The sequence below is a fragment of the Tyto alba genome, unplaced genomic scaffold (genome assembly GCF_018691265.1).
Source record: "Tyto alba isolate M040663 unplaced genomic scaffold, T.alba_DEE_v4.0 Super-Scaffold_2, whole genome shotgun sequence".
Lineage (NCBI taxonomy): Eukaryota > Metazoa > Chordata > Aves > Strigiformes > Tytonidae > Tyto > Tyto alba.
In genome coordinates this window covers 24,479,061-24,492,040 of record NW_024881282.1, presented here as the reverse complement: position 1 = coordinate 24,492,040, position 12,980 = coordinate 24,479,061, and the positions used below count along the sequence as shown (strand labels likewise).

At 38.9% G+C, this 12,980-nt stretch overlaps 1 protein-coding gene across 6 annotated transcripts in view; it reads left to right on the top strand.

Moving 5' to 3' along the window:
* Nucleotides 1-11,149, top strand: part of LOC104356071 (NEDD4 binding protein 2 like 2) — a 50,145-nt gene extending 38,996 nt beyond the window's left edge. For 3 of the 6 annotated variants that reach the window (XM_032982904.2, XM_032982903.2, XM_042793361.1), the window contains 5 exons: nucleotides 332-2,142; nucleotides 4,589-4,674; nucleotides 5,459-5,504; nucleotides 6,325-6,507; nucleotides 10,971-11,149. In XM_032982904.2, coding sequence (XP_032838795.2) covers nucleotides 332-2,142; nucleotides 4,589-4,674; nucleotides 5,459-5,504; nucleotides 6,325-6,476 — 2,095 coding nt within the window. In that variant the 3' untranslated portion in view covers nucleotides 6,477-6,507; nucleotides 10,971-11,149. Of the gene's footprint in view, nucleotides 1-331; nucleotides 2,144-4,588; nucleotides 4,676-5,458; nucleotides 5,505-6,324; nucleotides 6,508-10,970 lie in introns of those variants that run through there. The other 3 variants (XR_004405668.2, XM_032982905.2, XM_032982906.2) reach the window with 3 other exon arrangements.
* Nucleotides 11,150-12,980: the final 1,831 nt, after the last annotated feature.

The following is a 12,980-nucleotide window of genomic DNA, read 5'->3' as shown; positions in this document are numbered from 1 at the left end:
GTTATTCAAACATCATTTATCAAGACATCCAGAAACATGTTGTTTGGTCTAGCAATGATTTGTGATACTTTTTGTAAAGCTAAATTAATGACATGGCAGCTATGTTTATTTAAATTGTTTTAAAATGTTCAAGATTGTTCTGAATTGTGAGGTGTACATTTGTTTAATCAATAGAAGGTTTTATTTGAGAATTTATCTATTTAAAAAACCAGATGGTCTATGTTTGATCATCATATTAACAAAGTACCTATTCTTCAAATAGAATGCCATGAAGACATTATTACTGAAATATATTTTTTTTTTCTGTTCAATTTTTTTTATTTTCAAATAGGGAGACAATTTTAAAGAAGAACCATGGGCACCTGCTGATAAAAGCAAAGCAGAGGAAAAAACGAAAAAGAAACGAAAAAATGAAAGGCAATCATACAGAAATTACGAAGAAAATGTTAGGCAGAGCAGCTCATTGTCCAGTTCCAGATGACCAGGATGCATCAGAAAGTGAAGAGGATGATTCAGAAGAAGAAAACAGCAAATCACAGTGTACATTCAGTGAAGATCCAGAGGACCCAGTAACAGTTTGTGAAGAGCAACCTAATGATGATGATGAAAGCCTAAAAGAAGCTGCAGTGGTTTCAGGAGAAAGTTTTCCCGTCACTGTGTCTGAGGTCTCAATGATGTCAAACAATGCACTGAAAAATGAATTGCCTGTAGAAAGTGACTGTTCGCTTCTTATAGATGTAAAACATTTTTCTACTGAAAGCCTTACCAAAAATGCATTTGATGATGAGGAAACAAATCAAAAGCCCAAAGAAAATCTTTGCAGAAGTGATTTCTTAAAAATAAGCAATGATAAAAATTCCATCCAGGAAATAGAAGGTGTCTCTGAAGGTTATAACATGCCACTGTTAAGCACAGAAAACAAACTCAGATCACATCAAATTACATGTGAACCTGACATTGAAGCTAAACTGTTAAGTTTAAATGAGGAAAAAGAAATCTCTCAGTGTTACAATTCAAACATACACGATAATGTGCCTGCTAATAACACAGAGGACAAAGGTGCGTTAAAAGCAGAAGAGAATAGCTCTAATGCCTGGGCTTTTTTCTCAATTAATTTACCTCCTGAGGAATTGCAGCTGGGCTTTGATATAGAAGATTCTGTCTCTTCCTGGTCTGAGGATAAATTTGTGGGTGAACAAAGACCCCAAAAAACGAGGAAACCTAAACAGACTCAGATGAACAGTTCAACACAGCTAAGCTGCTATCAGTCAAATGAAGGATTGGTAAAGGAAAGCCATCGGGTAACAGTAATGGAGGAGGCTGGCAACGTAATAAGCAATGGTCTACTGGCATCTCCGGCTGGTGAAGTGCACTTTGATTCCCTTGTGGAAGCCAGGGCCACCTTAATGCAGTGTTCGAGTAAAGTAAATGTTCCAAGAAACATTGCTGCACCAATGACATCAAAGGGGAAAAGATACAGAAGAATTGTCAACTTGGCACCAAAGTTTAATCTACCGAGACAGATTGCTGGTAGTACAGAGGGAGGGAAGGAAGTCCCAATAAAAGATGATGTTCCCCAAAAAGGTGTTTTGGAAGTGAGGCAGAAGAGCTTCCTAAGCAAGGACTGTGGAGAGGAACATGAGCAGGACCGTGCGTTGCGGGAATATTCTGCACCTTGCAGTAGCACTGAGGCAACCTATTCCTTACCCACCCCGGACGTAGATACTCTGTTACATGATATTTCTTACATTCATTTGGGACAGTCTTCTTCTGTGCCAAAACATTCCTTCAGGGTTTGTGTAGTTTCCAGGACAAAGGAGGAGCAAGCTAGAACTCTTAAGCAACAACAGGTAGTTGATAAAACAGAGGGCAAGAGTGAGCAAGTTTCTTCAGAGGTTACAAATAGCCAACCAGATATTCTGTCTTCTGTTAAAGCAGTTTCTGAATATCCAGAAGATTCTAGTATATTGGCAAGCTGCAGTGAAAATGTGCATGAAGCAAATGACCCTGAGCCAGCAGAGGCCTCACAGCTTGAAGATAACCGAGATGTGAATGTGAAATGTACTCTTCTGGGACTTCCCTTATCATTAGGATTTGCTTTTCAACTTGTGCAGCTCTTTGGTTCTCCAGGTCTTCCACTGGGTAATACTCTTCTTACTACTCCGATGTAAAATAAAGTAAAACCCAACCCAGACCCCCAGAACAGCACAAAACATCCCCCCCCCCAAACTACAAACAAACAAACAAAAAACTTCAAAACACTCTCCCAAAACAAAACAAACACAAACCTACAAACAAAACCCCCTATGATTAGAGAATTATTTTTATTGCAGGTACCAATTAAATATTAATCCTACTGAAAAGAATCACTGTTGCTTTTGTGATCGTTTTTTTTACCTAAAATCTTCTTCTGTCTCTGTCAAAGGTGCTGTTTGGTCTGGCCTCATATTTGCAGTCTTTCAGTAAAAAAAAAAAACTTACTAACATTCAAAGCATGAAGTTCTTGCTGATATTTTAATACATGCTAATGAGTAAGACTTTATCGTGTTGATTACAGAACTAAATGAAAACATGGTACAAAATGTGTGCTCTTGTATAAAGGTTGCATGTTTGGTTTTATATTCCACCTGGGTAATATATTAGCATTCCTTTATTTAGTTAAGTTTACGTACACTCTTATGTGGCTTAGATACTGTTTAAAATCTCTCCCCAAATTTATTTTAATTTGAAATTGAATATCAAACTTACAAGATGTATTTTCTGATAGTAAATACCTTATTTTAATGATAGTAAATACCTTCTTTTAATCATGCATGATTAAGAATTGTCACAGTGTTGTGTAGCTGCCTTCCACAGCTCCAATTGTCATATTTTTGTACTTTTGGTTTAACCATCTTTAGCAGTTAGGAGGATGATGATCAGTCCTCAAAGGAGCTGGGTGTGGCAACCATGATTTCCAGATCTCCTGCAGGCTAATGCTGGCTACAGCTCTGCAGGGTTACAGCAACAGAAATTTGTTTGGAAATAGGACACAGTGCTGTGTATGCAGCAGTGAAAAGACCCACGTTCCCTGTGCGTAAAGTTCTGCAACTTCTCTTTGGTCCAAATTTTGTCAGTGGAGAAACAGTAACTTTGATTTGGCCAACAAACCACAACACAGATGGGTTTTTCAGCACACAGACCTCTACACCTGTTTGTTTCAGTAGAATTTGAAGTTAAGCATGTATTTTCATATGAAAGTTTTAAGATGACAACTGAGGAGCAGCTTATGTCTGTTTATCTGCCCAAACTGACCTCAAGGTTATATGTTTTTATTGTAAAAGTCTGTGGCAATGCTATCTGTCAGAACTGTGATGCTGACACTGGCAGCATTACTCACCTTGGTCCCCAAAGGACCTGCAGTGCTGCTTTACCCAAATCTGGCACCACACACCAAAGAACTTGCCATGTAGAGCTGAAACAGAGCAAGGAAGTACTGCTGATGTCCTCAGATAGTACATGTAAAACATTTTTGTCCTCCAGGCTTGGTGAGTCTTCGTATCTGTGATCTTAAATTTCATCATCTTAGAGGGAGTTGGCCATGACTTAAAAACAGGGATATTCCAGGAAAAAACTAAAAACAAGCATTCAGAAATAATAGGTTAGTGAACCGAATGTTGTTCTTAGACTCAGTAACAGGTGAAATTCTCTGGTGTTTAGATGAATTTCCTTTGGAAATAACCTTGAAGAAATACAAGCCTACCCCGCTACCTCTCTGAGGCCCTGCCAGCTTGTGATTGCTGTTTGTTGGAGTTTTTCCGTCAAAATTGCAACTGCTCTCTGCAGAAGGCTGGCCACATTCTCATTTGACTATAGTTTTCCTACCATTTCAAAAGTTTTTGTGCTTTTTTTGTGGTCTGTTATGTATTGATAGACTATTTATTTGTATACTATTTATTCATGTACACATTTGAGCTGTAGTATTTTACAATACTGGCAGTCCAGTCAATTTTTATTTAAATTATTTTGGAGGGGAATTTTTGGGGTAAATAAGTGTCTTTGGTTATTTATAAATGAAAGATTTAGTTGACAGACTTGCTTGTATGATCCTCATATAAGCGTAGAATATATTTTAGTCTGTTTTCCTACCAATAATCTCTTTCCAGCTTCTTAAACTGTATTAGAGTTAAAATATTTTAGAAAGTAATTTCCCTAGTCATATTGCAAAAATTCTTATAATTAAAAATTTTAAAATTTAAATGTTGATATTTACGTTGCATTTTGTTGAATTTATGGGCTGGAAGCTTTCTGTTTTTCTTGTTTGTGCCTAGTTTCAAGGGAGTCTGTGGGGGAAATGAAAGTATGGTAGGAAAGACTTTGCCTAAAAAAAGAAATCAAAACCAAATCTCCTTCCCCCTCCCCCTCCCCCTGTGCACTGGCCTTAGATTCTAGAAAACCTAAATTCTGACTTTGCCGCTGGCTCATTTAAATATGTGCTGATTTTTTTAAAAAGTCTGTATGTATAATGTGTGCAAAAATTGTAATTCAGTGATATTTTGGCTATGGAGAGATCTGAACATTCAACTGCAAAAAATATTTTCTTCTGCAGAATCCTTGTTGCCAGATGATTATATAGTTCCTCTTGACTGGAAAGTTTCAAAGATGATCTATTTACTGTGGAAGACCTCTGTGGAGGTACGAATTTTAGGGGATTTCGGAAGGCTTTCCAATATTCCTGGTGTTAAGAGGAATTTATCAGTTCATAAGCAAGATGATGTTCTTTGCTAGTAAATTTGGCATTGGTTTTTAATACCCACAATGAGGAGATGGATGTTTTATGTACTCTTGAATATTTCCAGAACCAGCTCAAGGTCACGGTAGGATCCAAGTTTTGAAAGATCAGCTTCAGAAATGTATACAGAGTAGCTGAAGGGGAAAAAAAAAAAAAAACACAACACAAAAAAAAACCCAACCACAAACCAACCAAACAAACAAAAAAAACCCAACAACAAAACAAAACACCACCTTTTCATTGATACTTGTGTCCTGAGCTGGCCTACATTCATCAAGTACAACCTACCATCACCCAGTTGTTTTCCTTTTTATGGTTTTCTCCCATAATCAGAGCAAATTTCATCCTCCGTTACCTGTGGCTTCTTCATGGCTACTTCTACAAAGAACTGTGGTAGAGAAGTCATTCTGAGTGACTGATGGCAACTTAATTCTCCTTATCTAGTTAGAAAGTGTTAACTTACAGTTTACTTTTTTTTTTTTTTTTTCCCCACCGTGGCTGTTGTTTTGTGAATGTTTGTTTTTATTTAAGGAGCACTGTAGTTTCTGGTAGTGGAAATGAGGAAAATCCTGTAAATACAATGAAATAGTAATTATAAAATAGAACATGGACCTTGTTCCTTCCCAAAATAACAAAATCTCATCACATACTTTCTTCTTTTCTCTGAACTGTTATTATCTATTTCAGGAAAAACAGAAAACAAATGGATTGCAGAATGGAAATACCTTGGCTGGTAAGTGTATTCTGTGATACAAAAACTGTATAAAATACTTCTTGTTCAGAAGAGAAAGTAGTTAATCCTGAAGTGTGAAGGTTTTCAGCACAAATGAGTGATAACACTCCTCTCTATGCAAAAGCACTAGGATGTGATAAATGAATTTGTGCCTCCGTTGATTGTGTGCACAGTGTGGCAGAGCTATGGTTGCTGTGAATCATCACTTCACATTTCCTGATGCAAGTGCTGAAATTCCTTGCCTTTTAAAGTTTCCCATATGGAATGAATCCAATACTTAGCTCAAGTTTACCCATTCCAGATCAGAAGGATGTTTAGCATGAAGTCTTTCTTTAGACTTTATTTCTCTGAAAGGTTAAGCATCTTCAACTTAATTAAATTTAATGATCACTAAAAATTGCCAGCTTAATAATAGGTCACACAGTTGAGCAGCAAGAGATATCGGGGTCCATGGGAAGCTCTGGACTTCTGCATGCATTAATTCCTGCAGCGCGGAGGTTGTGGCATAAGGTTGCTGGTTGTCTTTTTCCATTATTTCTGTATTAGTTTAGTATAATTTCACAAGTTCCATAACATGAGATTAAAAATACCTAGTATTAACTCCCTGCAAACTGATAGGATTTGCTGTCTAAAACAGGAGAAGAATATACAAACACACATTCTCTCTCTCTCTGCCACCTAGGAGGCAAAATCAAGAGTATTTGATGAAATAAAAGCTTTTTCTAGAGATACTCTATCCTGACATAATATAAATGACAGACAACATATGATAATTTCAGGTGTCTTTGGCTGCAGTAATTGTATTTTGTTTATTTTTTAGATGATATTAGTCTTGAAGATAAAAATTCCCAAGAGAGTCAAGAATCTTCTGAAACACTTCCAGAAATGGAGCTGTTTCAACGAGTGATAGAGGAGAACATCATTACCTACACTAGCACAGGCTGTCTGGATGCTGTGTTTCATCAGTCATGACTGACCATCTTAAATTCTGCGTGAAGGAAAGGTAATCGGTCACCTTTCTGAATGCAGTTCATTCTTGTATTGTATTTGTCCAAACATCTAAAGAATATTGTTATAATTTTGAAGGTGTGTTTATTATCACCCAACTTGATTTTTTTTCTTCAAGTTAGGGTTGAGGGTTTTCTTTTAAGCCTAAATAGGGAAAAGAGAATGCAGCATTTTGTTATTAAAGCCATATGAATTTCTTCTAAAATGTCAAATCTGCCTGGTAAGGTGAAAGCAGTGGTCTAGGATGCCTAAGAGCTGGATTTTATTCCCAGTTTGATTACTGTGGCAATCTGTTGTGAGTCATGTCATCTCAGTCCTATTTTTCTCATCTCTTCAGCATGGAGAGCCATGCTGACTCTCTTAAGGGTCTATGTATGAAGAGAACTGTATGAGCAATAAAACAGTATTTCACCAAGTTATGAAAAAGTGACAGTTCTGCTTTTCAGTAGAGAATCAGCAGCAGGTTGCAATAGGACTCCATACAGTGAAGTGTTAATTTTTCATAAATGTTTTCATTTGGTATAACAAAGTGTGCTACTGAGTATTAGAAAGTATGCTATTGTGTTCATGTTTGTCTTGTGATAAAAAGGAAGGACTTTTGGATTCAGCTGGAAAATGCTAGCTTAACTTCTGTATCATTTTCTATCAACTGTTCTTTCCAAAGTGGAAAATGGATTAATCTGTAGTTTTAAAACAAGTAAACTGAGGTAGATGAAAATAGAATAACTTGCGCAATGGGCAAATTGAGCCAGAAAAAAAATTTCAGATCCTGAGGCTTAAATTATTCCCATCCAGATGTCACAGGCACTGCTGGAATATCATTCACATGGGGCCTGGCCAGGAGTCTGTGTCACCCGATGTCCTGTGCCTGACCTGAGTACGAGTCAATGGCTGGAGAAGGAGTCAAAGAGGCAGGACACCCACTGTGTTGGGACAGTTATAAAAACAGAAGTTGACATTTGTGAAGGTCTCTTGATTTTTACAGTGGAGGTTCATGATAGAGATGAAGTGGTTGAATAGTTTGGCTTGGAATTAAAACCTTGTGAATGGGGGTTAATTTGATTATATGCATTTTTATATCATTGATAACAAAAATGACATTGCAGGTCATTTGCTGATTAGCCTGTACCAGCTACTGATGTAGGAGGATGTGGGGAATCTCTCTGAGCCATGTAGTACAGACAGCACCGATCTTGCAAGGTGCTGTCAGCACAGATTTTAATCAACAGCAAGAACGTCTGGTAACAGTATTGTCCTCCTACATAATCAAATACTAAAATATTTGGAAAGCAAATAAAAAAAATATTTTCACCAAATACTTAGGCCTACGTTAGTCACGAATTTTTATAAGCTACTTATTTATAATATTGCAAATGTAAACACTCCACAGGCAAGATTTTTATCCTATGATACTGACTGTCTGTCTCGGTGTGGATTTGTAATGTAAGGTACTACCCAGAAATGTCCAGGTTTATTGATTAAAATGTTTTTATGCTAATTAAACAAACTTGGAGAGCTCTGTTCTCTTTCCTGAAGGAAAATGTGATTAATCTGGAAATGGATTATTTTTTAATTTGTGTGCTGCAAGAAAGGAAAGACATACGCTAGCAGAGTATCCTGTCTTATTGTCCATACCTTTTATCTGGTTGCTAAATCCAACGAACTGTTGTTTTGTTTTGGTTTTGGTTTTTTTTTCCATTACATTTACTGGCTTTGTCTGCCTTGTTACTTCCAAAACCGTTTCCGCCTTCCTCTCCTGCTTGACTCAAGCGCAGCAGAAGTGACCTGCAGCCCTGTGCCTTTGTGAGCCAGCCACTGACTGCTGGTCTGAAACAAAACATCCTTAAACCTCAGTTTGTTACGTGACATTGCAGCCCAATACCCTGCTGCGCTGCTTTATGTTAGTTCTGGGGAATACAGAATTAAAGCAATGTGTGCTTTGCCATGGTGGAAGACTCCCAGTGTGTGTGTGGCCTAGCAAAAACAAAACAAACGACAAAAAGGCATTCCATGCTCTGCGCAGGAGGACTTGGTAATGAAGATCTGTGCTGAGGTGGTGTGGTGGAGGTCCTTGCTTGCAGGTGAAGTCTATGTAATGGTGGATCGTCCTGGTCCCAGCCTCATGGTCCCATCCTCCTCACACCAGGCTTTGGCGCTCAGCAAAGCCTGGGAATGCCTAAGCTGCTCAGGGCTTTGTGTTGGGAAGAGGAGAGAAGTTAGTCAGGAGTTTTTGTGGGTTTTTGTTTTGTTTTGTGGTTTGGTTTTTTGTTTGTTTGTTTTGTTTTTTTTTCAGTTCAACATCTGCAATGAGTCAGGGAAAGTCCTGATGGCTGTTGGAGGAGAGGATGAGACACCAGAGGTGGGATAGGTTTGGGCTGCTCCCTGGGGCTGAGCTGGGCTGATAGCTCGCTGCTGCCTGAAAGCGGGAAGCGCCCTTCCTCCCAGCCCTGCTCCCGTTGTCACCTCCGGCACTTGCTGGCTGACCTGAAGGCTAAAATCTAACTTGCTAACCCCCCCAGGAAACAAATGGATAGTTTTCTGCCGGGCTGGTGAATTTAGGTAAGCTTGTGTAAGATCCAGCTCGGTGCCAAAGCTGGGGCCAGGGAGCCGACGGGGCTGTGCCGCTGCAGACGTGAGGGGGAGGATGTGCAGGGCCTCCTGCTTGGGTGGCAGTCAGCCCTGGTACCAGGGACCTGCATCGCCTGCAACCACACCTTCAGCTGGAAGGCTGTTTTTAAGCTTATACAAATGTTAGGATGTTGCCGTTCGTTTTTTTTTTTTTGGTTTGGTTTGATTTTTTTTTTTTTTTTTTTAAATTATGCGAAAAGCAAAAAGCATCTCTTAGGGTTGTCAGTCGACTCGTGCTCGCTGTCAGGCACAAGATATCGGGCAACGCAGACCCCTGGCCAGACCCCCCATGGGTGTTCTAGCAGTCCTCTGAAGTCTGCATGTGTAAGTACTGTAAAAGGCAGCTGAGTTTTTCTGGTCAGTGGTGCCCCTGGTTTTGAGGAATAAAGTTGTCTTTCCTCACCACAAAATCATTCTCTTACGGTTGCTAATTAAAGCAGACTTGCCAGGAATGGTGTCCCAGAGTAGTTGTGAAACTGCTCAAGTGAACAACTGTACATGTTGAAATGGATTTGATTTCATCAAATGTCAGGGGAAAAAAAAAAAAAAGAAAACAAAAAACAAACCAGCAAACAGAACTGAGGCATTCCTAACAAAAGCTTTTAAAATCATAGAAGATAAATGGAGAGCTAATACAATCATTTCAGTCCCTTTAGACTGGAAAGTAAACTAAGCATTACTAGCCAAGTGCAACTTGATCTGTTAGCCAGATGACCATGCTTCTGTATTCGTGTTGTGTAAGGATGTTTTTATTCAAATGGGAGAGTGAACAGTGGTGGTGGTTCTCTGTGAAAACACAGGGTTAATCTCAAATTGTCAAGAGCTCCTTATTGCAGCATTGGCAGCACACTGATATTTGTTCTGGAAATTAAGTAAGGGATCCTGATTTAAAAATATTCTGAGATCAGTGAAAACAGCATTGTTTTGGTGCCTAGAAGTTCTCCTTAGACCTGGACTCATGAGGGCCAGATGCCATACAAACACAGAACAAGAAGACAAAACCCTGTGACAATTTAAGCATTTATCTGCAGGACTACTGCAAAATAAAAGCTGGCATGTTTCTTTCTGAAGCGGAGGGGTCATCCCATGGCCAAACCTCTTCCAGCTGCTACTTTGATACAACAATAATAAACAAATGTTTTCTCTACCGTTTGACATTTAATCACTATTTTTAAACAAAATGAAGCATGAAAAATAGTACAGAATTATCACCAGAAAACTTCACCTGCCTTTTGCAGTGCTTCCCAGGAAAACCTGGCCTAAAACTTACTTAAGCAGAGAGTATAATTACCAGGGGGGGATAAGAACTGCCCAGAGTAGTGTTTCTGGAGCTCTCAGAAAAGTGTAACCATTGGGTTGTGCTGGTGCTTCCTGAGTGAAGGTAACAAGGGAAAAATTTGCAACATAACAAAACAAGTACGAGATGTAGCTATGCTATAGTATTGTTTGAACGGTTCTTCATTATATAGTGTTTGTGATGTGTAGAGAAAAGAAAATTCCACCGTGTTACTGTTCTAATTTTTCAGCCTTGAGACTGCTAGGTCCTTACTGTCTCTAGTTTTGACAACCAAGTTTTCTTCTCTTCCTTTTCCATTTTCCTTGCATTTTTTAATTTAACTTTTCCTTTGCTTTCCATCATCTCCTTCCTCTCCATTCTTTTTAATTTTTTAAAGAAATAACCAAGAGCTTAGTATGAGAAAGAAAGAGTCTTTTAAAAATCAGGCAGGTGAACTCAGTCTGAGGATCAGATCTGCAACCGTTAAAGTCTTTCTACAGTTTGTGCTGTTAAGGTATTTCAGCAGAATCTCTTTTTTTTTTTTTTTATTTCAGAAACTTCTTACTTTGATTCCACCATGGAAGGAGTTCAGTTGGCCACCAAGGATTTTAAAAGTGAGGAATAACCTGGAAGAAAGTAACCACTGTAGATTTCTGATGTGAATCTTTGGCCATCTTCCCTCTCAGCCCCCTGATGTCAACCTCTCTGTCCATGCAATAAAAATTAAAATTGAGACAACTTTGTTGTGTGTGGCAAAAGGACACGTTCTGAAGCCATTTGGGATTTATATCTTCTCAGTACATCCTAGAGTGTGGTATGAAGAGATTGAGAGACCAGTAAGCAGAAAGGAGGTGTCTGTTGGCGTGAGGTGTGAGCTTCAGTCTCTGGTTTTTAATGCACTTGTATCAGGAGCTGATATGTTGCCGCATGAACTGGTGCATGAACTGGTAGTGACGCCTACCTGCAGGGAAAGGTGCCTGTTATGTGTCTTTCTTACCCTACTTCTGCCTTTCATCTTGTCAGTCATAAGTACATCCCAGTCTCTTCACAATGTCAAGTGAAAAAAGTCTTCATCAGTCGCTCCTATTCTTTCATCCGGAGGTGCACAACTTACCTTGTTTTCTCCTGAGACCAGGCTCAATGCTTCCCTTCAACTAATCTCATTTGGGACTAGAAATAAGGAGAAAATGTCACTATAGATGTGATTCAAACACAGTAGAGGAAAGATATGTGTGGTTTGTGGTAGACTGATAAGACCTATAACTAGCATTGATAATCAGTGATTTGATGTTTCTGTTAGTAGTATTCCTTTAATTTTGCTCATATAAATGTCTAGGTAAGTTCCACAGAGGTATCAGAAAAGGTGGAAATACTTACATGTGTAGAGTGAGCTAAACTACAAGGTAATGAGTTTCATCTCATGTTTGTAAAACACAGTTTCATGTTTGTTTGGAGTTTTTTGTGTATGATATTTTTTGTTAGTTTGGGTTTGGATAGGTTGGTTGCTTTGTTTCTTTTTCCCACGGTGTGATTGGATTCATCTATGTTGTTTGTTTTTTTTTTTTTGTTGGAGTGTTTTTTGGGTTGGTGTGGTTTGGGGTTTTTTTTGTTTGTTTTTTTTTGTTTTGTTTTGGGTTTTTTTTGTGGAGGCTGTAAACAGTGCAAAGCTTTTCCACCAGCTCTGTACCACTTTTGCTTTTCTGGAGAAGCACATCCATAAAATGTTGCGACACGTTACGTGCTTTTATCTTTAAAGCGGTGCTGATGATTCCGGGGACTGGAGTGCGGAGGGCAGGCCCAGTTCACGGTCCGAGGTGGCTGGCACTTTCACCTGCAGAAGGACATGACTGTAACCACAAACAGGAGGAGGAAAGCAGAAAGCGAGGGCTGTGGTGGCATGGACCAGAAAGAGAAGGTGCCTGTGGGCACAGGAGAGGATCACAAAGGATAGGTATTTATGAGAGAAATCACTGAGTGCTTGATGAAATAGCAAATGATGAAGGTGTGTGTGGGGGGGCAATAGAGAATGGAGGGAGCTGAAAGGACAAATCAAATGACACCTAATTAAGTTAATAATTAATCAGGAAACTAATCAGAGCAACCTTTGTTAATTATAAGACATGCATAAGGCTGGAAATTTCTTTGTATTAAGAGGGAGTGACAGAAAAGACAACTATCACCTCATGGTGAAAAGGGTGAGAGAAAAGATCAGGAAGAGGAGAAGCAAGGTTGTGTGTGCTTATCAGAAACTAGTATTTCCCAATTCCACCTGCCTTCCAGATCCAGAATATTTATCCATTTATTCATTCATCTCCTCTTCCTCATCTTGTCCTGCACCCTTCTTGTTGTGCATCAGCTGAAGAGCCAGTACCTGGCTGCAGTCATGATGAAGCTCCACCATGGTCTAAACTGCCGATGTGTCCCCACTCTCCAATTAAACAGATACTGTGTATACTGTCTAAGCAGTTAAAGATGTATGTATTTCTAAATTAATATTGTCCCATTGGCAAAATTCACTGGCTGCACTTTTTCCATGCATTTCTCATGTACGTGTGTGATATTTC